This window comes from Bufo gargarizans, chromosome 2, assembly GCF_014858855.1.
Source record: "Bufo gargarizans isolate SCDJY-AF-19 chromosome 2, ASM1485885v1, whole genome shotgun sequence".
Lineage (NCBI taxonomy): Eukaryota > Metazoa > Chordata > Amphibia > Anura > Bufonidae > Bufo > Bufo gargarizans.
In genome coordinates, this window is record NC_058081.1 from 228,947,710 (window position 1) to 228,972,488 (window position 24,779).

Below are 24,779 nucleotides of genomic sequence, written 5' to 3' on the forward strand. Positions count from 1 at the left end.
AAGTAGTCATTGTTTACTGTGATCTAATGCTAAACAAAGACAATTCTTGAAGGGGTTCTTTCACAGGCAACCATTTTATGCTCCGATGTTTTAGCCCTTAAAAAAAATAAAAATAAAATAAAAATCCGTTCAGGACACTTCTTTGATATCACTTTCACAATTCTTACATCCATTGAACTTATGAGTTTTTGGAGCGTTTCTGCTTTCTTTGCAGGATGTCAGACTAGCCTCCCAGAACTGCTGTTTTGATGTGAACTGCCTCCCACCCTCATAGATCTTTTACTTGCGGATACGCCAAAAGGTTCACAATAGATTTGGGGGGGATAGGTCAGGGGAGGATGGTGGCCACACCATGAGTTTCTCTCCTTTTATGCCCATAGCAGCCAATGACTCAGAGGTATTCTTTGCAGCATGAGATGGTGCATTGTCATGCATAAAGATTAGGCTACTTTCACACTATCGTTTTGCCTTTCCGTTTCTGAGATCCGTTCAGAGCTCTCAGAAGTGATCCAAAACGGATCAGTTTTGCCCTAATGCATTCTGAATGGAAAAGGATCCCCCATCAGAATGCATCAGTTTGCCTCCGTTCAGTCTCCATTCCGCTTTGCAAGCAGCGTTTTGGTGTCCGCCTGACGAAACTGAGCCGAACGGATCCGTCCCGACACACAAAGTAAGTCAATAGAAAACGTATCCTTCCTCCATTGACTTTCAATGGTGCTCAAGACAGATCAGTCTTGACTATGGTAAAGATAATACAAACAGATCAGTTCTGAACAGAAGCAGACAGTTGTATTATCTGAATGTATCAGTCTGTGCACATCCATGACGGATCCGCACCAAACGCGAGTGTGAAAGTAGCCTTAATTTTCTACGGAAGGCACGTTTCTTCTTACTGTACCATGGAAACAAAGTGGTCAGTCAGAAATGCTAAAGGGGCCTACCAGCTCTCTCCCTATGATTCCAACACATGACTCTGCCACCTCCTTGCCAAGTTCTCAGCCTTGTTGGGACATGGTGGCCATTCACCCACCATCCATCTGAACCACCCAGGGTTGCACGGACTCTTCAGTAAACAAGACTGTTTGAAAATTAGTCTTGATGTATGCCTGGGCCCACTGCAACCGTCCTTCTTAAGTACTTTTCCTTTAATTGGGCTCACCTAGCCAACTAATTATCACAGGTGTTTGAGACCGATTTCAGTGATCCAAAGAGGCCCAAGACCCACGAGTTTAATTGAAAAACTAAAAATTACATCTTTGTGAGGCTTAAATCTAATTTGCATAATAATTTGGAATGCAATGTATCTCAATGAAAGATCATTGACTGCTATACCCGCTTCTACAATGCACTCAAAGACATATTGCCCAATTGACAGACTTTGAGAGGGGGCACATCATTAGATTGAGAGAAGCAGAATGGTTGTTTCGACAAATTGCCTGCCATCTAGGCCATTCTGACTTAGGAGGTGTTTGGAGCAATGGTTATGTGCCGCACACACTGCTCACAGGCTCTGGATGGCACTGCAGAGAGGATCTGCTGACAAGCATAAGCAGCTCACAAAATGTCATTGTCCACCATCCAGATACAGGTGGCACCTTCATGATACTCCTCTGTCACTTCCAACACCATTTCCAGGTGCTTGGCAGAAGGTAACCAGATATCATGGCACTCATTATGTGCACTGCCACTGACAGCCAGCTACCTTCACCTTTGTTTGCAGTGGCGTCATGAATGTGAAACCTGGACTGCTACAGACTGAAACAATATTTAGCAATGAATCCAAGTTCTGTTTGGGATCCTGCGATAGCTGGGTTTGAGTATGGGGGGCCCCGTGTATGTGCAACTACCAGAGTGGGGCAGATTTACTAATAGTGGTGCACTTTTGACTGTCTAAGGGTACTTTCACACTAGAGTTTTTCTTTTCCGGTATTGAGTTCCGTCCTAGGGGCTCAATACTGGAAAATAACTTATCAGTTTTATCCTAATGCATTCTGAATGGAGAGCAATCCGTTCAGGATGCATCAGTTCAGTCCCTATTATGTTTTTTGGGCCAGAGAACATACTGCAGCATGCTGCATTTTTCTCTCCTGCCAAAAATCCTGAACACTTGCCTGAATGCCGGATCCGGCATTCATTTCTATTGAAATGTATTAGTGCCGGATCAAGCATTAAAATTGCTGCAAATGACGGATCCGTTCTTCCGTTCCGCGCATGTGCAGACCTTTAAAAATGTGAACAAAATACATACCGGATCCGGTATTGCAATGCATTTGTCAGACGGATCCGCATCCGGATCCGTCTGAAAAATGCATCCGTTTGCTGGATCCGGCAGGCAGAATCCTCTGCCGCAAGTGTGAAAGTAGCCTAATACAAATTACAGTCTTAATATTAGACAAATTTACTATTCTGGTTCATAGACCTTTGGAAATTTGGAGTATCGTAATTCCTGCGCCAGATTTATACTAGAATTTTGTCCGTACACCAAAACGAAAAACTGTCTAGTTTAAGGTTACACCACCCACTGTATAAGTTAGCACAGTTGTACTCCAAAATTAAGCCAACAGTTTTGGAGGAGCATTTAGTTCATGCCCCCTTTTCTGTGAAGCCAAACCAGTTGCTAAATTAGATGCTAGCCATGCACACCTGTACAGGTGTGACCTCTCCTCAAAACAACTTAACCTTTATGGTGCGTTTTTTTTTATTTTTATATATATGCTTGTAATTTTAATTAAACAAGAAATCATTTCTGATAATAACATGAGAATGAGAACTGTGGAGATAGTTTAAGGACAAGTGTTCTTTGTGGCACAAGGAAATCAGGACACCAGTTACAGGTTGAGTCTCTCCCCTTGAGCAACTCGTGCTTTTGCCATCCATGCATCCTGAGGCAAAAAGAAAAAAAGTCAAGACAAAATGCTGCTGCGACAAATTACAACAACCCAAAAAACGTAAATGAAATAAATTTGTACCAATAACGCAGCAAAACCAAAACGTATTGTACTTCAGTGGATGTAAGCAGTTATCTGTACAAAGTTGCAGTGAATAAGGCTGGGTTCACACGGGCGAGTTTTCCGCGTGGGTGCAATGCATGAGGTGAACACATTGCACCCGCACTGAATCCGGACCCATTCATTTCTATGGGGCTGTGCAGATGAGCGGCGACTTTCACGCATCACTTGTGCGTTGCATGAAAAATCGCAGCATGCTCTATATTGTGCGTTTTTCCCACAACGCAGCCCCATAGAAGTGAATGGGGCTGTGTGAAAATCGCAAGCATCCGCAAGCAAGTGTGGATGTGGGGCGATTTTCACACATGGTTGCCAAGATGAAAGTCTATTCACTGTATTATTTTATTGTTATAAGGGAAAATAATAGCATTCTTTAATACAGAATGCTTAGTAGAAGGTCAATTGAGGGTTAAAAAATAAAATTAACTCAACTCACCTCCTCCAATTAATCGTGTAGCTGCCGGTTTTCTGTTCTTTCTACAGGACCTGTCAAAGGACCTGTGGTGACATGACGGTGCCCATCATATGATCCATCACCATTGTGATGGACCATGTGATGAGCTCTGTGATGTCACCACAGGTCCTGAAGAAAGAACAGGAGACCGAAAGCTACGCGATTAATTGGAGGAGGGGAGTTTATTTTATTTTTTAACCCTCAATTGACCTTCTACTAAGCATTCTGTATTAAAGAATGCTATTATTTTCCCTTATAACCAGGTTATAAGGGAAAATAATTAAATTTACAGAATACTGAACCCAAACCTGAACTTCTGTGAAGAAGTCCGGGTTCAGGCTTGGGTACCAAACATGACTTTTTCTCACGCGCGTGCAAAACGCATTAAAACGCTTTGCACTCGCGAGGAAAAAAATCACGCATGTTCCCGCAACGCACCTGCATCTTTTCCCGAATGCCCGTGTGAACTCAGCCTACTAGTGGTTGTAAAGACAACAACTCCCAAAAAGCAAAGAAACCAGCAAGTATTGCAGAGATTACAGCTCTGAAGATGGGTCAGTTTAAAAAAACATGAAAACCTGATGGCTACTACACAAAATGGTTCAGTCATAAAACAGGTTTACCATGGCACCATGAAACACATAATTCTTGACACCAGTCTGAACAGGGCCTTATGATCAATGATCTACTGTATTTCTTTTTAGGCAACTGAGCCAATTACTCAACTTCACTGTGTAGTGGACAGAGCTGGTTACTGTTCTGATTGACAGGTGCTGCAATAACCAGCTCTGCTCACTACAAGGCCTCATGCACACGGCCATTGTGCGGTCGTTCCGTGCATTGGGGACCACAATTGCAGTCCCCAATGCACGGGCAACATCCGTGCAGCAGGCCGGACACATTCAACTCTAATATAACATGAAACTTATAACATGTCATTTTTGCATGTGTGCATGAGGCCTAAAGTGTAGTTTTATTACCTGAGCTAGTCAGGAAAAGCTGATCAGTGGGCATGCAGTGGGTCTGACCCCTTCTGATCAGATATTGATGGCTTTTCCTCATGATAGGCCATCAATATTAAAACACTAATACCCCATTAAATAAAAAACAAGTTTTTAAATAATGTAACAGAGTAATGTCATACCTTTAAGGAAATCTCAGCCTCCACTCCATACCGTTTCTTTGCAATTTCAACAACCTCTTTCTCAATGTTTTCCTGACTTGTTCCCTTGACATCTATATAGTAGCACTCTGAGTTGGCATAATGGCAGGAAATAGCCTATAATCACAGAATAAAAATAGGGATTTATTCCACACAGACAATATAAATAGCATTAAATCTAAAGCGCCACATAACTAATACTTCTGTCGTCAGCAGGGTGAAACGTAAAACATTTATGGTATACCATTTTGTATACCTTGTTTGCGATACTTATTTTTGCAGGTAGTTTTGACTACCTTTTATGCAGTAAAAATGTATTTCTACATAGGATAGGTTCTGCTGACATCATTCTACCCATGAATTGTGTACCCTAATACACCCTGCAGCTTGCTATATTACTACACCTGAAACATGTACCGCGACTGATCTATTGACTTTAATGAGGCATAAAATCTGAACTCTGTCCTGCTTGCTGTTCTTTTCATTTTTTTTCTTGCCGGACAAAATAGCGCTGCAGACTATGCTTTTCTGTCTGGTAAAAAAAATTAAAAATTTATAGGAAAATGAACAGAAAGCAGGTCAAATTGAGACCAAAGTTTGGACTCCATTTGCCTAACTGAACATGAAAGTGAATAAATCAGTCACAGTATATGTCTGAATGTAGTTTTTAATACATTCACCCCAAAGGAATGCCCAGCAGAGGGCTAAAATCGAAAGTAAGCCCGGCTTTGTCACATTTACAATGTAGGACAGTACATTGCTCTTATGTTAGGTTATTTTGCGGTTACTATTTATGTGGTGCAGTCTGTCTTACCTTTCTGAAGCCAGCCGTCTTGTTCATTCCTGATCCATGGATAAGGATGGGGTGAAAGAACACTGTGTCTCCCTTTTCCATGGTTAGGTGCACTCTAGGGATGTTTGGATCATAATCACGAACTCCATGGTACATCTTATTGACCCCACCCTAAAAACAGAAAATTCACTCGTAATATTGCACACAAGTCCTATGGGCACATTCATTAATGTTCGGAAACAATTTTCTGGCATACAAAAGGCACAAATATTTGCACAATCAGCATTTTTCACAAAAAAAATTCTCAATTTCTGTTGCTCACTGCAGTTTTAGTGGAAGTGTGCAGGACCTTCTTGGCCTGACACACTGGTGTAGATTTCAGTTTTTGGTGCATAGGCGTTTGTTTTTTTTAATCCCTGACCTCCCAGAGTCATAACTTTTTTAGTTCATTTAGACATATAAAAAAGGTCTTGTATCGGTTCCCAACACCTGTTGGCGTTGCCATTCAGAGGTTGGTTCCATGCTGCACATCTGGTGGGACTGCCCTGGGGTCGCCCCTTTGTGGCAAGACGTTTTTGCTCTGTATAATGCACTTTACCGGTCTACTATATCTCCTTCCCCTTTGATTGCCTTGCTCTCTATATTTCCGGGCAGGATCAAACATGTCAAAAAGGGAGTACTTAAAACATTTGTCCTTTCTATGAGGCAGATCATACCACGTCAGTGGAGATCTTCGGACAGTTTGCAGAGAAGTACGTGGATACGTGCCCTAGATGCCTTACTCAGGATGGAAGAAATGGAAGCTGAGGCCTTTAATCAAGTCCACACATTTACACTAACCTGGAAACCCTGGAAACAATTTAGGAGCTCTTCTCGTTTTCAAACCTGGTTGGTCACAGGTGACTGTACCTGGTCCACTTGATATGCTGTCATGTCCTTTCCCCTATTCCCCCCCCCCCACTCTCCACCCCCCCCCCTCCCTTCCTTGTCTTTTGTGTTGTCGTGTTTTGTTCTGGTCTGTCCCCCTGTCTCTACTAGGTTAATGATTTAGTCTGTTTCGATTGACGCTGGGTTCACACCTGAGCGTTCGCAATGGAGCGCTCTGTATGTGCGATTGTACGGGCGTTTGCAATCGCGCATACAGAGACAAGTGAACGCCCATTGTCGCGCGTTCCCAAAAGTCTATGTACGGGAACGCGCGACAAGACGCCCCAAAGAAGCTCATGTACTTCTTGGGGCGTCGGGCGTTTTACAGCGTGTTCGTACGCGCTGTAAAACGCTCAGGTGTGAACCCAGCCTAAGAGTTACATGTTAGTAGCCCTTTGTTTAACCTGCCATTATTGAGTAACTCAGGATTTGTCCTTAGTTCATATTGCCTTCCCTTTTAGCAGTCAAGGTTCTTCATGTCACACTTTATGTACCTAGTATTGCTGAAATCTCTCCTTTAGCATTTATTTGATGGCAATTGTCTTCTCGGGTCCTCATTGCTGCGACCCAGAGAACTACGGTGGTCTCTGAATCCGTCTATGCACCTTATTTTATTTTTATTTTATTGTTTTTAGTTCGCATGGTCTTGGAATTGGAAATGGAGATATATTTTTCATACAATGTCTTGGTTCCTATGTATGATTGTTGTGTTCTTTTTCTATTTAATAAAAATAGATTCAACACTAAAAAAAGGTCTTGTTTTTGCGGGACAAGTTGGGCATTCTAATGTCAAAATTCAAAATTGCATATGATGTAGTGGGTAGCAGAAAAAAAAAAAAATCAAAATGGGGTGAAATTGGGATTTTTTTTTGCAAATGTGCAATAGTTTTATGGGTTTTGTTTTTACAGCATTCACAAAGTGGTAAAACTGTTCTCTTCATTCTCTGGGTCAGTACAGTTACAGAGATACCACATTTATGTAGTTTTTCTTTTGTTTTAATGTTGAAAAAAAATAAACTTTAGAAAAAAAAGTATATTCTTTGCATCGCCATATTCTGACACCCAAAACTTTATGGAGGTGTATGAGGGTTCATTTTTTGTGAGTTGATCAGTAGTTTTTATTGATACTACTTTGCAGTGTATCCGACTTTTTGAAAAATAAAAATAAAATTACTACATTTTTTGGGGAGGTGAAGCGACGACAAAAAAAAACAAAAAAACAAAAAAAAAATAAAAATTTTTTTTTCTGCTACAGCGTTAACCGTATGGGATAAATACATTTATATTTAATAGTTCAGACATTTTGGTAAATAGCGATGCACAAAATGGTGAAAGTAGAGGGGACAAATGAATCAGAACGTGGGTGCAGGGTCCAACGTAGGGTAGCGGCAATACCCAATAGTACAGGAAAAGAAGAAGTAGGACTGCACTCCGGAATAGTGATAAAAAACGGTGGTTTATTCACCCATATTATGGCAAGACTTGCCATAATATGGGTGAATAAACCACAGTTTTTTATCACTATTCTACTTCTTAGAGATATAGAGATAGAGATAGAGATATATATATATATATATATATATATATATATATATATATCTCTATCTCTCTATATCTATCTATCTATCTATCTATATCTATCTCTCTCTGTATCCACACATATATCCTTTTTTTTTTTAAAGCCCCTCTAGTGGGCTGGAATATGCGATCTTCAGATCGCTTCTCCCTTATACTGCAATGAATTAGCATTGCAGTGTATGGCAGATTAGAGTGACCTATGCTATTAACACAAATGAACGGCTTCCCCGATCTCAGTATCGGGAAGCCATTTGGGCCCCAGGAGCGCACTGCTCCCAGGGAAAACCACCACAGATGCCATAGTGGCTATGGTCCTCTCTGTCACAGTTTTTTTTTTTGCCCTACAAGATACACCTAGGTTTTAAACAAAGGAAAATAAGAGAAATGTTTATTTTTTTCATATGATCTGAGGTCTGATACAATTTTTTTTTTCTTATTTTTCATTAGCAGAGAAAAAAAAAAAAAAAATCAGATCCCCAATCCTCATCTGACCTAAAATAAGATCCCCAAACCTCATCAGACCTCCAAATCAGACCCCCAATGCTTGGATCAGACTCCCAGTGTCAGACCCTCACTGCTCAGATCCCCCCCCCCCCCCTCCAATGCTCAGATCTCCCACCATGCTCAGATATGACCCCCCATGCTCAAACAAGACCCGCCCCATGCTCACATCTGCCCCCCATTGCTCAGATCAGGACTCTCCCCATGCTCAGTTCTATAATAAAAAAATAATCTCTTCCCTCTCCCGATCAGGCGCTGGGCTCCTGCTACTCTGCAGGTCTGACACGCTCTCCACTGTGACCTGATGAGTACAACGTCAGGTCATAGTGCACGTCTCCACGTACTACGTTCTCACACTGTGAGATCAGGACGTAGTGGAGAGTGAGCTGGAGCTGCAAAGTCGCAACAGTGCCCGATCAGGAAAAGAGATCTGAGCATGAGGTGAAGAGTGATCCGGCCTGACTGCTTCCTGGCTCCACAGCTAGAGCCACACTTGAAGAAGCAAAGAGCCACGGGTTGGCCACCCCTGACCTAGAGCTAGACCATACATGTCGCCCAGGGGTTAAGAGACATGGTCTTTTAAATAAATTTGTCACATCTTTCTCCTTTTCTCTTTAGTACATTGACCCTCATAGTTTAATCCTTTTGCTGCCAAGGGTTTCTGGACATTTTGTACCTATTGTAGCCGGGACAGTTTTTGCACGCTTGACACGTTCAATTATAACCAAAATTAGATAAATGAGAAAAATCATACAAACTAGAGAGGAGAAAGAAGAAAGAAAGAAGTATATGTCCTGCTCTCCTCTTATGATCCACTCCTGATTTTGTCTTCGAAAACTACATCAGATAACCTGACCGTATGGTCGTACCCTAACACAAGCAGAAAGTTATATGCACCACATCTACAGAAAATAAAAACAGTTTGCATAGTTTAATTCTAAAGACTGGGTACTGTCAGGATAGGGACCGTGTAAAACGCTAATTTTATTGATGCTTAAAGGCTATGTACACCTTTGGGGGCAATTGTTTTTATTATTGCATTGTACTCATTTTGAGCTCAAAGTCATTTTTTAAATTGGTCTTTATTAAATGTACTGCCTTCAGCATATGCTCCAACAACAGCCTTCCCGTACATACTCCATGCTGGCTGAGATCACAGCCGGCTAAAGGGGGGTAAGGTTGCTTCAACCTGGTCTATCTCAGGTTGTTTTATGGTTCAATCTGTTTTTATTGAAGTAATGAGATATGGTAGTAATAACCCAATACAAATGATTGCAAATCTTGAGGTATTTCAGAACAAGAAACTTCCAGGACATATGAATATACAGTGACACAGTCTGAGAAATCTGAGTACAAGGGTCAGAAAACATTGCATATCATTTTAGAAACAAGATGTCTCCATTACGGGAGACATCCATCAAAAAAGACGTTTGTATGAAACTGTTAGAGAACAAACTAGAAACAAAAACGGGAAGACAGACAAGATGGGGAGATAACTGCAAGTTTCGAGCTTTGATCTTTTAGTCAGTAAGTTGGGGTGCAATGCCATTGGTCAGCCAAACCGAGAATTGGGAAGAGTTACGGAACCGAATCTCAGGATGTCACCCCCCAAAACTCATTTTTCATTTTTGGGCATATTAAAATCCTTATTGTACGACTATTCCCTATATAGGGCTCTTACCTTGTTCTGTGGCTTTGTTTCATTCAAAATAGAGCTTTTAAAATATGCCAATTACTTCACTACCAGCAAGTAGGGCGTCTACTTGCTGGTAGTGAAGTAATTAGCATATTTTAAAAGCTCTATTTTGAATGAAACAAAGCCACAGAACAAGGTAAGAGCCCTATATAGGGAATAGTCGTACAATAAGGATTTTAATATGCCCAAAAATGAAAAATGAGTTATGGGGGTGACAGAAGACCTGTAATCCTGACAATGAAACAATCTTCAGTGATGAAAATGTTCCTTACCTCCCACTCTGGATAATCATGTTGTTTGAGTTCTCCTGTGTGAGTTCCTGGAAGAACCACAAGGCATCCATTGCTTCGGTCAATGTGCTCCATGGCTGTCCAAGCACAAACTATGCGGTCTGCAGGCCTGAATGGGAAGTAGTGCAGATCCTGATGCATTGGATGCCGAGAAGTCTTCTTACCTGGAATGAAAGTGATATACAAAAAAAAAAAACTGAAACTACATTCAGATCTTCATTTCTTACTGGTCCTCTTGAACTTTCCTACTTTGGAGAATATGAAAGTCAAGAAATTTAAGCAATAATAATATAAATAAATACCGTAAGTAACAAGTTAAATTAAATCTCACAGCAACTGTATAGTTGATAAAAATAACAAAAGAAGTCATACTTGCCATTTTTCTCCTGTCACTTCCAGTGTTGAGCAGTGATGTCATCTTCCTGGCTGCAGCAGTGATGCCCCATATACACCAGGTCACCGTGTAGCCAGTCACTTGCCTTAACAGGCCAGTGACTGGCTGCAGAGGTAAAGTGCGAGATGTCACCACTGCACCCAGGAAAACAAACACCGGGGCGGAGGACTTGAGCACAACACTGGAAGCGGCAGGGGAGAAAGTGTTGAGTATTACTTCTTTTGTTCCAGGTAAGTAGATAAAAGAAAGTAGAATGCTGAATGGCGACGGCAGTTTTGAGCTAACTGTGCTTCCTCGGCCAATAGCTTGGTGCGCAGGTCTGCACTCTTTTCTAGCGTCATTACTCACTGTTGTCATAGTAACCAGTGACGCTTTTCTGATTAGTTAAAAACACACACACACACACACACACACATATACTGCTACTTAAAACAATTCTCATTATATAAAGACACTTAAATCATTTCTCTCGTTTAAACCCAGGGGACCCATGGCTGCGGTCCGAACATTCCCCCTAGCCTCCATTTGTAGTAAAAGGCGGTGTTTATCCCCGCCATGTTGCATGTTTGGAATAAGTTGAATACCGGCAAAGGTGAGGCAATTCGGATCGGATCTATGGGTCTCCCGTACATGATTAATCAGGGAATTAATCTGTTCTTCCAGAGCTGCGCTGTTCTCTAAATCTTTCATAGAGGAGTCTTATTGTTTCCCCTATATAAAAAGCTTCACAGCAGAATAAAACTATGTAAACCGCGTAGTTGCTCCTGCATGTGATGAATTGGGACACTCTGTGCTGGATACCGCCAAACATCAAGTACTTTTTTGGGCTGTTGTACCTGCAAAACGAACAATTGCCACAACTGTAATTACCTACAATTTTTTTCCTGTTAACCAGTTCATGGTCTTCTTTACACACAACCTATTTCTGACTAGCTTATCCTTAATTGTGTGGCATCTCCTAAAGGTAACTAGTGGTTGGTTCACAACGTATTCTTTTAAAGAGGACCTTTCATCTGGCAAAAAATTGTGAACTAAGTATCATGATATATACAGCGGCGCCCAGGGATCTCATTGGCCCAAAGAAGCGCAGTTAACGCGAAACGGCCGTCGCCTTTCAGCATTCTATGTAGGAACAGTCCACCCCATCCCTGATGCATACATTCGACTTGTATTCAGCATATGTCAAGAATAAAGGAATGAACCCTGCAGCGGTGAGTGCCATCTACTTTCATTTATCTACTTACCTGGATTCCATGTTGTTCGTATAGTCGCCCCACCTCATCTTTTCTACTTTATAGTAATTACTTATTTTGTTATGTCATCACATTTACTGCTGCTGGCAAGCCTTAGCGAGAGAAATACTTCCTATCCTACGTGTCCCAAAGATGTCCCATTTTAGGGAGGTCTGTCATACTTCCAGGGTATCTTTAAACTACTATGTATCAGAACTATATAACTGGCCTGTGTAAATTATAAAAAGGATCACTAAGGCTACTTTCACACTTGTGTTCAGAGCGGAACTGTCCGAGACGGATCCGCTTATATAATGCAGACGGTGGCTCCGTTCAGAACGGATCCGCCTGCATTATATTGTTAAAAAATTTACAAGTGTCAAAGTAGCCTCAGACGGATCCGTCCAGACTTTACATTGAAAGTCAATGGGGGACGGATCAGTTTGAAAATTGAGCCATATTGTGTCATCTTCAAACGGATCCGCCCCCATTAACTTATATTGCAAGTCTGGACGGATCCACTTGCCTCCGCACGGCCAGGCGGACACCCGAACGCTGCAAGCAGCGTTCAGGTGTCCGCCTGCTGAGCGGAGCGGAGGCTGAACGCTGCCAGACTGATGCATTCTGAGCGGATCTGCGTCCACTCAGAATGCATTAGGGCTGGATGGATGCGCTCGGGGCCGCTTGTGAGCCCCTTCAAACGGAGCTCACAAGCGGACACCCGAACGCTAGTGTGAAAGTAGCCTAAGATGCAAGATCAACAAGCCTGAAGGCCCCTTTCAGACGAGCGGGTGTCATGCTGTGGAATCGCAGCGCAGCACCGGGCCTGAACTGCCAGCACTGCCGGGGTCCCATTGCATTATATTGATTTATGATGCTATGTAACCCTTACAGTTCTGGAATGTATTGGATAACAGTGACAGCATTATGTCAGAGTCATCTAATACATTCCAGAACTGTAAGGCCCCTTTCACACGTGCAAGAATTCCACGTGGGTGAAAATGCATGAGGTGAACGCATTGCACCCGCACTGAATCCGGACCCATTCACTTCAATGGGGCTGTGCAGATGAGCTGTGATTTATCACTCTCATCATTGGGGGACATAGGACCGTGGGTATAGCTGCTGCGGCCACTATGAGGCGACAAGGCTGAAAAGTTTTATGCTCTCTCCTGGCTGCAGGGGGTACAGCCGGCAGAGGAGGAGCTATCAGTTTTTAGCTTAGTGTCGCAGGAGGCAGACCTCCCTGCTTGCAGGGCGGCTTCCTTTGGTTATTTTTTGCTTTGCCTTTTCCCTTTTTAGGTAGGGGAAACAGAGTCGCCTAGCCTCTGTCTACCCCGGGAGCAAGGATGGTGTTGAATACACTCACCGCTAGACCTCCCCCAAGAAGCAAAAGGTTGACTAGGGCAGCCTAGCTCCCCTGCTTCCCGCTAGCCAAAGGGTCACCTGAATCCTGCAAGACCCCCCTGCCATTCCAGTCTCCTGCCACTGCTGAAAAGGTGACCCTTCTGGTCCTCTGGAAGGGGGGGGGGGTGAAGAGGATGGGGTGAGTAACGGGATTGGGCGAGTATTCTCCTGCATCCCCCACCCCATCGGCCTCTGCATTTGGGACACGTACCTCTCAGTTTCCCCCGATACCTCCAAGGCGGGTCACTCTTTACTTTAGGCCCTGGCTTCATTTCGGGCCTACTCGGATTTCGGTCCGCTCTGTATTCTTTCCGGGCCGCGAGGTGGGCACCCGCGGCCTGTATGCGCAAGAGCCTCCCGCACAACGCTCCGGGTCCCTCCGTTCTCCGGCCGACCGGAAGTGCCTCCCGGCCGGCCGCAAGTTTAGGCCCAGGCTTCAGGGGAGTGTAGACCGCAACTCAGCGCCTCCCACAGAGACGCGAGGGGGCGAAGCTAGGCTTTCCGCCGCAGCTCAGAAGACTCGGCAGGACTGCAGCTACCCGCGCGGACACAGCTTCACCCTGCAGAGCGATTCTTCAGGGACCACAGGGCCTGGGATCCCCTGCATGCTGGTAGTTACCTTCCCTCTCCAGCCTTGAGACCAGTAGTGGGCAGCCATGTTCGTACCTACAAGTGACCCCGCATGCCAACAGCCGACACTTCTAATGCATGTGATAAACGCAAAAGTTCCCTCACGGCCAGCTGGACTTTGTTTGCTCTTTATGCTGTGCGCCCACACAGGTTCTGCCCCCAGCCTACGCAGCCGCATGACTGCCCTGACCATGTGGAACCGGACTGGGCCCGTACCTTATCTCTGGCAGTGGATGACCTTTCTAAAATATCCCAATCCAACCTCTATCTCATGGGTCGTTTGGTTGATAAATCTCCACCTGCGAAGTCAGAGCCCTCATCAGGAGAGCGCCTTAGGGGCAGACCCCTCAGCATCTCCCCTCCCCCGCTTCCTTGGACGCGGTTGCACTTGTTGCCCACTCATAGGCTCTCGCGGTAACCTTGAGGCGCGAATTCTGCCATAAGGTTTGGGCAGCGGACTCTTCGTTAAATCGGTCCCTTCCCAGCCTTCCTTTTGCCGACTCTCAATTATTCGGGGCCAGGCTAGATGAAGTTATCTCCGAGGCTACGAAAGGTAGAAGTAGCCACCTCCCACAGGGCAAGTACAGGCGCACGTTTTGCAATAAGCAGACAAGTGCCCGGGCCCAGTCCTTTCGCCCCCTTCTCTGGCGCGCATGAGGCAGCAGGAGCCCCTCCCAGATCCTCCACGCAGGACCAGCGGAAGAAGCCATTCTTCAGTCTTCAACCAGCCTGCCGCCTTCAGGCACAGCCTGCTCGTTCCTTGACCGGCAAGCAGTCCTCCGCATATAGACGCGCCGCCACCTTCTCAAGTGGGGGGGGGGGGTCGCCTACTCCTTTTTCAGGAAGTGTTCCGGGCATGTGGGCGCTTGAAATCATAACCTCGGGTTACAAGATAGAGTTTGCGTCCCCTCCTCCACAACGTTTCTTTCTCTCCCAGGGATCCAGGTCGGGCTGTCGCCTTTTTTCCAGCAGATCTGATCTTCTCTCTGTGTCCTGTCTTCCACCAGTGTTTAGAGTCACTACGTTTGACGGGCGTCATCCACATCATGATTAAAGCCAGGAAATCAGTGTCGTTCAGGATTTATTACAGAACTTGGAGGTCTTTTTTGCATTTCTGCTACGCTTCTCCCTTCCCACCATCCTTTCATTTCTGCAATCAGGTCTGGATTTGGGTCTTGCCCTTAGTTCCTTGAAGTGGCAGGTGTCGGCGCTGTAAACATTTTTTCCAGTGTCCTCTGCACTACAGGCTCTGGTTAAGACCTTCTTACAAGGGGTGGCCCACACTGTTGCCCCCCTTGCCTTCTTGGGACTTGAACCTGGTTCTGGGTTCCCTCCAATCGGCTCCATTTGAGCCTTTAAACACGGTTCCCCTCCGTATTTTCTCCAGGAAGGTTGCATTCCTGGTGGCTATTACTTCCAACTGGCGTGTTTCGGAGCTGGCAGCGCTTCCCTGTAAGGAACACTTCCTTATTCTACACCAAGATAAGGCGGTTCTCCGACCTATACCTTCTTTTCAGCGGAGGGTAGTCTCTGCCTCCCATGTCAACGAAGACATTGTTTTTCCTTCGTTCTGCCCCTCTCCTTCGCATTCTAGGGAGCGAACTCTCCATCAGCTGGATGTGGTTAGGGCTCTCAGGATTCACTTATCTGTCTCGAGCACTTTCCGCCGTACGAACTCTGTGTTCGTTATTCCGGAAGGTCCTCAGCAAATGTTTGGTTGCCTCCAAGGTGACAATTGCCAAGTGGATTCGTTTGGCAATTGCTGAGGCATACTGCTCCCGGGGCAAGGCGCCGCCCCTTGGTATCACAGCCCACTCGACCACAGTGGTGGGCGCGTCTTGTGCTCTCTTCCACCAAGCTTCAGCTTCACAGCTGTGCAAGGCAGCAACTTGGTCGTCCTTGCACACATTCACCAAGTTTTTTCAGGTGCATACTTTTGCATCAGCGGACGCTGTGCTGGGCCACAAGGTCTTGCAGGCAGCAGTGTCTTGAGCTTCCTTGAGGCAGTTTTCCATGTGGGCGTGTTCCTCCTGCCCCGTGGACTGCTTTGGAACATCCCACGGTCCTGTCCCCCCAATGATAAGAGCGAGAAAATTAGATTTTTGTGGACTCTCCTATAAAATCTCTTTCTCGCTTAGTTCATTGGGGGACACAGGCCCGTGGGTATAGCTGTTGCTGCACCTAGGAGGCGACACTAGGCTTAAAAGTGTTAGCCCCCTTCTCTGCCGGCTATACCCCCTCCAGCCAGGAGAGAGCGTATCAGTTTGTGCCCAAGCAGTAGTAGAAAAAAAAAAAAAAAAAAAACAAACATGAAATAAACCAGAACATAACTAATGCCGGAAGGGCCGAACCAGTTATGTTCTGGTTTATTTCATGTTTTTTTTTTTTCTCCTACTGCTTGGGCACAAACTGATACGCTCTCTCCTGGCTGGAGGGGGTATAGCCGGCAGAGGAGGAGCTAACACTTTTCAACCTAGTGTCACTTTCTAGTGGCAGCAGCAGCTATACCCATGGTCCTGTGTCCCCCAATGAACTAAGCGAGAAAGATTTTACATGCGAGCCCACAAAGATCTAGTTTTTTCAAGCATCACTTGTGGGTTACGTGAAAATCGCAGCATGTTCTATATTCACTATTTTTCACTCAACGCAGGCCCATAGAAATTAATGGATCGGTGTGAAAATCGCAAGCATGTGTGGATGCGGTGCGATTTTTACGCATGGTTTCTAGGAGATGATAGGGATGAGCAACCCCATTAAAGTCTAATCACAGTATTATTTTCCCTTATAACATGGTTATAAAAGGGAAAATAATAGCATTCTTAATACAGAATGCTTACTAAAATGTGCCTTGAGGGGTTAAAAAATGTAATATTGACTCACCTCATCCACTTGTTTGTGCAGCCGGTATTGTCTTCTTTCAGGACCTGCAAAAAGGACCTTTGGTGACTTAATCGCGCTCACCACGTGGTGAGCGTGGTGACGTCAGCGCAGGTCCTTCTGAATGAAGACTGAAGATCCTTCTATTTTCATTCAGCAGGACCTGTGATGACATCACCGCGCTCACCACATAGCCACATAGTGAGTGAGATTACGTCAAAGGTCCTTTTCCAGGTCCTGAAAGAAGAAGACAATGCCGGCTGCGCGACCAAGTGGATGAGGACTCGGTGAGGGCTCATGTTTTGCGGGATGAGGTGACTGTTTTATTGATACAATTTTTGGGGGCATACGCCTTTTTGATCGCTTGGTGTTGCACTTTTTGTGATGCAAGGTGACAAAAATGTCTTTTTTTAATTAATTTTTTTACAGTTTTTATTTTTTATGGTGTTTATCGGACAGGGTGGATCATGTGATATATTTACAGAGCCAGTCATTACAGACGCGGCGATACCTAATATGTGTGGGTTTGGTTTGTTTCTTCAGTTTTTTATTTTATTTTTTTATTATAAAATAAGGGGAAAGGGGCCTTTTTTTTTTACTTAATTTTATTAAAAACCCAATTTTTTTTTTTTTACTTTATTTATGACATTTACTTTTGGGGGTCTGATCCCCTCTGGATTGTAATGCATTGCCTGTTAGTGTATGACACTGAGTCATACACTAACAGGTTGCCTAGGAGACCCAGCCTGAGGCTGGATCTCCTTGGCTCCCGTAGAAGGCAATTCCCGATGCCGTGCAAGGCATTGGGCAGCCTCTGCACGGCATTGGATCCCCGCCACAGCAGTGCGAGGACTCGATGCAACCGTTCACCTGACACAAACCTCTTCTATGTCGCGGTCAGCACGGACCGCGGCATAGAAGGGGTTAATCTGCCGGCACCGGCGGATATAGCAGGGGCCCGGCTACCACGGACTGCTGGGCCCCTGTAGTGATCGCGCGCGCGCAGTAAGTCAAAGGTCGGGAAGGGGTTAAGACAACAGTGTGGTATTGATCAATACCAGTCTTTTGACACTTTCTTTTTTTATTGAAGAACTCCGGAGCAAATAACAATATTAGCAATATGTAAAACAGGTGCATATAGCAAGACATACTGTGTGAATAGTCTCCTGGATAGAGGTCAAGTCCTGGGAGAAAAGTGTGGGAACTCACCCAAGATATACATTTTTTTTTTCACGCAAAGATTTTATAAAAACGTAAACAAAAACTGGTGTATGTTCAGGCGTAATTTGTCTCTTTCATATTATAAGCTCCCCTTATATATAATTTACTTACAGTTCTGAAGACTCAGGGGTGCTGGCTGGCTTGGCCTCAGGGGTGCTGGCTGGCTTGGCCGGGCAGAAGGAGTGTGGGAGACTGAGGCCTTTTTCTCCAAGCTGCTACGGAAAAAAATAATGTCATTACACCTTAGGTCAGACCACTAATCAGACCCCCAATGTTAATCAGACCTCAGCTTACAGCCCCAATAAGATCCCCAGTCTTAACAAGACCCCAATAAGACCTCAGATCACACCTCAGACCCCAATATGAATGACCCCCAATCAGACCTCAGATAGGAGCCCCATGCCTCATAGCAGCAGCCAGTGCCTCTCACCAGCGGCCCCCCAGTCAGTGCCTCTCCCTCAGCCCCCAGCCCCCTTCCCCAGTCAGTGCCTCTCCATCAGCCCCCTTCCCCAGTCAGTGCCTCTCCATCAGCCCCCTTCCCCAGTCAGTGCCTCTCCATAAGCCCCCCCCCCCCCAGTCCGTGCCTCTCCATCAGCCCCCCCCCAGTCCGTGCCTCTCCATCAGCCGGCTCACAAAATAAAATAAAAAACACTTACCCTCTCATGCTCCTGGACACCGCTCCTCTCCTCCTATGCGATGATCCTGCTGTCGGCTGTGCTGCGAAGGCTGCATGACGTCACAGAGCGCCTCATGCCTGTGCACAACCCTGCACAGCCGACAGCCGAGGACCAGGAAGCGGTGAGTACAAAGCCTTCACCGCTTCCTGGTCCTTTTGCCCGGCGACCAGCGTTAAAGACGGGCAGCCTTGAAAGGGAACGGCGTTCCTGCTATGAAAAAAGTGCAGGAACGCCGTTCCCACACGTTCCCTGCTCCTGGACCATCGTTCTAGCACTGCATATAGATTGTTCGAGTACTTGTATTATTATATTGTGTGATTTTTTTATTTTAATGCTTATATATTTTTACATAATTTTTATGTTTTTTGCATTAACTTATTATAATTATCATGTAATAAATTCACAATGTATCTAGTAATATCACAGCAGAATCTTGACATTCAGTAATTGTAGTATTTCACTTAACAATATCATCTTAGGGTTATAGGAGCTCTTCTACTCACACCCCTGTCATATCTACTTAATTATGGAAGTACGCTATTTTAATGAATATTTCCTCCCCTATAAGTATTGCAGCTGAGTTATTCAAAGAGACACTTCCATCAACATTTCTTATCACATGTTAACTGCCCATGTGAATATATATTTAATATATACATATTTTTTTTTATACAAAATGGTTGAATGTATTTTCATTCTTTGACTTTTAGAACTGCAAACAGTCTAGTTTAACGGTTTCAGTCAGACCATCATACGGACCAGAGAAAGCCCCCCATAGTGGCTCAAATCAGAGCATCACACTAGTCAAAGCAATGCCCTTCTGTGCGTATCTATAGCTAGACCTTTCAAGTGAACCATAGAGCCATCATACTGTTACCACAATTCTACAACTTCTATTACACCGAGGATTACTCTTCAGGTAACATCTTCCCCTCACAGCAACAGTAAACTGGCAATAGATTACCATCATATATAGGAGGTTTTATCATTTATGTTGATTGCGGAGGTTTTATCATTTGTCGCGGCGGGCGGTGATCAGCAGGCACCCTGAAACCCCCCCCCCCCCCCGTATCGACGATCACCGCAAACAGCAGGTCAATTCAGATCTGCGGTTTGCGGCGTTTATGGCTCGTTCCGGCAGGGATCGGCGGTGCCATCGGGTCCCTGTGCTGCTGTAATGGGGGGCCCGATGGCATGGAAGGCAGCGCAATGCCTTCCTTAGTCATCGGCGCTGCCTTCCGGTGAAGAGCCTGTGAGATCCAGCCCCCTGGATCTCACAGGCAGGAAGCTGTATGAGTAATACAGACTGTATTACTCATACAGCCAATGCATTCCAATACAGAACTATTAGAATGCATTGTAAAGTAGATCAGACCCCCAAGTCCCAAAAAAGAAAAGTAGTTTATAAAAATAATAAAGCCCCCCCCCCCCCAAAATAAACTTTCAAGAGCATTAAAAACATATCACATGACCTAACCCCTCAGATTAACACTAACAAAACAAAAATAAAAAAATGTAATAAGTGCTAAATAAACCATTTTTTTGTCACCTTACACATCACTAAAAGTATAACAGCAAGCCATCAAAAAGGCGTATGCCCACCAAAATAGTACCAATCTAACATCACCTCATCCCACAAAAAATGAGCCCCTACCTAAGACAATTGCCCCAAAAAATAAAAATATGGCTCAGAAGATGGAGAGACTAAAACAATTTTTTTTTGTTTTAAAAAAAGCTGTTATTTTGTAAAACTTTTAAAAAACATATTAGGTATCGCCGCTTCCCTAATCACATGCTCTATAAAAATATAATATGACCTAACCCCTCAGATGAACACCGTAAAAAAACAAAACAAAAGTAAAGTGTAAAAAAAAGCAATTTTTTGTCACCTTACCACTTTTTGGGAGTTTCTACTCTAGGGGCGCATCAGGGGGGGCCTTCAAATGGGACATTGTGTCAAAAAAACATTCCAGCTAAATCTGCCTTCCAAAAACCGTATGGCATTCCTTTCCTTCTGTGCCCTGCCGCGTGCCGTACAGCAGTTTACAACCACATATGGGGTGTTTCTGTAAACTACTGAATCAGGGCCATAAACATTGAGTTTTGTTTGGCTGTTAACCCTTGCTTTGTAACTGGAAAAAAAAAAAAAAATCTTAAAAAATGGAAAATCTGCCAAAAAAAAGTGAAATTTTGAAACTGTATCTATATTTTCCATAAATTCTTGTGGAACACCTATAGGGTTAACAAATTTGTAAAATCAGTTTTGAATACCTTGAGGGTGTAGTTTCTAGAGTGGGAACATTTTTGGGTGGTTTCTATTATGTAAACCTGACAAAGTGATTTCAGACCTGAACTGGTCCTTAAAAAGATCCCCAAAAAATAAAATGTCATTCCCAAAATGATCCAAACATGAAGTAGACATATGGGGAATGTAAATTAATAACTATTTTTGGAGGCATTACTAAGTAGAGAAATTGAAACTTGGAAATTTGCACATTTTTCAAAATTTTGGGTAAATTTAGTTTTTAGTTTATAAATAAAAATGCATTTTTTGACTCCATTTTACCAGTGTCATGAAGTACAATATGTGGCGAAAAAACAATCTCAGAATGGCCTGGATAAGTCAAAGCGTTTTAAAGTTATCACCCCATAAAGTGACACTGGTCAGATTTGCAAAAAAATGGCCTGGTCCTTAACTCCTTAACCATCACCTTAACCATCACCGCGAGATGACACGCATATACGTGTCATCTCGCGAGGGCCGGGATTTCCTGTGAACGCGCGCACACAGGAACGGAAGGTAAGCGAGTGGATCTCCAGCCTGCCAGCGGCGATCGCTCGCTGGCAGGCTGGAGATCCGAATTTTTTAACCCCTAACAGGTATATTAGACGCTGTTTTCATAACAGCGTCTAATATACCTCCTACCTGGTCCTCTGGTGGTCCCTTTTGTTAGGATCGACCACCAGAGGACTCAGGTAGGTCAGTACAGTCGCACCAAACACCACACTACACTACACTACACCCCCCCCCCGTCACTTATTAACCCCTTATAAACCCCTGATCACCCCATATAAACTCCCTGATCACCCCCCTGTCATTGATCACCGCCCTGTCATTGATCACCCCCCTGTCAGGCTCCGTTCAGACGTCCATATGATTTTTACGGATCCACGGATACATGGATCGGATCCGCAAAAAGCATACGGACGTCTGAATGGAGCCTTACAGGGGGGTGATCAATGACAGGCGGGTGATCACCCATATACACTCCCTGATCACCCCCTGTCATTGATCACCCCCTGTCATTGATAACCCCCCTGTCATTGATAACCCCCCTGTCATTGATAACCCCCCTGTAAGGCTCCATTCAGACGTCCGCATGTGTTTTTGTGGATCCGATCCATGTATCCATGGATCCGATCCATGTATCCATGGATCCGTAAAAAATCATGCGGATGTCTGAATGGAGCCTTACGGGGGGGTGATCAGTGACAGGGGGGTGATCACCCTGATCACCCCCCGTCATTGATAACCCCCCTGTAAGGCTCCATTCAGACGTCCGCATGTGTTTTGTGGATCCGATCCATGTATCCGTAAAAAATCATGCGGATGTCTGAATGGAGCCTTACAGGGGGGGTGATCAATGACAGGGGGGTGATCAGGGAGTCTATATGGGTGATCACCCCCCTGTCATTGATCACCCCCCCCTGGTAAGGCTCCATTCAGACATTTTTTTGGCACAAGTTAGCGGAAATTTTTTGTTTGTTTTTGTTTTTTCTTACAAAGTCTCATATTCTACTAACTTGTGTCAAAAAATAAAATCTCACATGAACTCACCATACCCCTCACGGAATCAAAATGCGTAAACATTTTTAGACATTTATATTCCAGACTTCTTCTCACGCTTTAGGGCCCCTAAAAAGCCAGGGCAGTATAAATACCCCACATGTGACCCCATTTCGGAAAGAAGACACCCCAAGGTATTCCGTGAGGGGCATATTGAGTCCATGAAAGATTGAAATTTTTGTCCCAAGTTAGCGGAAAGTGAGACTTTGTGAGAAAAAAAAAAAAAAAAAAAAAAAATTCAATATCCGCTAACTTATGCAAAAAAAAATAAAACATTCTATGAACTCGCCAGGCCCCTCATTAAATACCTTGGGGTGTCTTCTTTCCAAAGTGGGGTCACATGTGGGGTATTTATACTGCCCTGGCTTTTTAGGGGCCCGAAAGTGTGAGAAGAAGTCTGGGATCCAAATGTCTAAAAATGCCCTCCTAAAAGGAATTTGGGCCCCTTTGCGCATCTAGGCTGCAAAAAAGTGTCACACATGTGGTATCGCCGTACTCAGGAGAAGTTGGGGAATGTGTTTTGGGGTGTCATTTTACATATACCCATGCTGGGTGAGAAAAATATCTTGGTCAAATGCCAACTTTGTATAAAAAAAAAAAAAAAAAAAAAAAAAAAAAAAAAAAAAAAAAAAGGGAAAAGTTGTCTTTTGCCAAGATATTTCTCTCACCCAGCATGGGTATATGTAAAATGACCCCCCAAAACACATTGCCCAACTTCTCCTGAGTACGGCGATACCACATGTGTGCCCACCTTGGCTGCAAAAAAGTGTCAAAGGGGCACATATTCCAAAGTGCACCTTTCGGATTTCGCAGGCCATTTTTTACACATTTTGATTGCAAGGTACTTCTTACACATTTGGGCCCCTAAATTGCCAGGGCGGTATAACTACGCCACAAGTGACCCCATTTTGGAAAGAAGACACCCCAAGGTATTCCGTGAGGGGCACGGCGAGTTCCTAGAATTTTTTTTTTTTTGTCACAAGTTAGCGGAAAATGATGATTTTTCTTTTTTTTCTTTCTTCCTTACAAAGTCTCATATTCCACTAACTTGCGACAAAAAATAAAAAATTCGAGGAACTCGCCATGCCCCTCACGGAATACCTTGGGGTGTCTTTATCCAAAATGGGGTCACTTGTGGCGTAGTTATACTGCCTTGGCAATTTAGGGTCCCAAATGTGTGAGAAGAACTTTGCAATCAAAATGTGTAAAAAATGACCGGTGAAATCCGAAAGGTGCACTTTGGAATATGTGCCCCTTTGCCCACCTTGGCAGCAAAAAAGTGTGACACATCTGGTATCGCCGTACTCAGGAGAAGTTGGGCAATGTGTGTTGGGGTGTAATTTTACATATACCCATGCTGGGTGAGAAAAATATCTTGGTCAAATGCCAACTTTGTATAAAAAAAAAAATGGGAAAAGTTGTCTTTTGCCAAGATATTTCATTGATGCCCCAGTGTTCAGGTCAAAATTTACAAATATGACATGCGTCACTTTATGTGGTAATAGCTTTGGAACACTTATTTATCCACGCCATTCTGAGATTGTTTTCTCGTGACACATTGTACTTCATGATAGTCATATATTTGAGTCAATATATTTCACCATATATTTCAATTTTCAAAATTTCTATTTCTCTGCTTCTAAAACAGAAAGTCATACCTAATAAAATATTTATATTACTTAACATTCCCCATATGGTATACTTTATGTTGGCATCATTTTGGAAATTTGATTTGATTTTATTTTTTAGGACATTAGAAGGCTTAGAAGCAATTCTTAAAATTTAAGAAAATTTCCAAAACCCACTTTTATTTTATTTTAATTTATTTTTTACTTTTGTTTAAAAAAATAATATTTTTTTTATCAAGTCCCACTTGGATCCTGAAAATCCAGTGGGGCTGATGGCTGTACTATACTTTGCAATGCAATTGCATTGCAAAGTATAATTCTATCAGATGTCCTGTAGGTGGCAACACCGGACACCTATGCAAAGCATCCGGTTGCCATGGCAGTGCGGCAGCCCCGATGGTTGAAAGAGAGAGAGCTCCCTCCCTCTATTAACCCCATGGATGTCGCTGCATCTAAG

At 43.9% G+C, this 24,779-nt stretch overlaps 1 protein-coding gene across 1 annotated transcript in view; it reads right to left on the minus strand.

Annotated features, from left to right (window-relative positions):
- Positions 1-2,281: 2,281 nt before the first annotated feature.
- The window catches only part of LOC122927827 (phytanoyl-CoA dioxygenase, peroxisomal-like), a 43,484-nt gene continuing 20,986 nt past the window's right edge, over positions 2,282-24,779 (minus strand). Inside the window, exons 6-9 of the mRNA XM_044280087.1 lie at positions 10,392-10,573; positions 5,439-5,588; positions 4,607-4,741; positions 2,282-2,882 (exon numbers count right to left, since the gene is read on the minus strand). Of these exons, the coding sequence (XP_044136022.1) occupies positions 2,829-2,882; positions 4,607-4,741; positions 5,439-5,588; positions 10,392-10,573 (521 nt within the window). The 3' untranslated portion in view covers positions 2,282-2,828. The remainder of the gene's footprint in view (positions 2,883-4,606; positions 4,742-5,438; positions 5,589-10,391; positions 10,574-24,779) is intronic.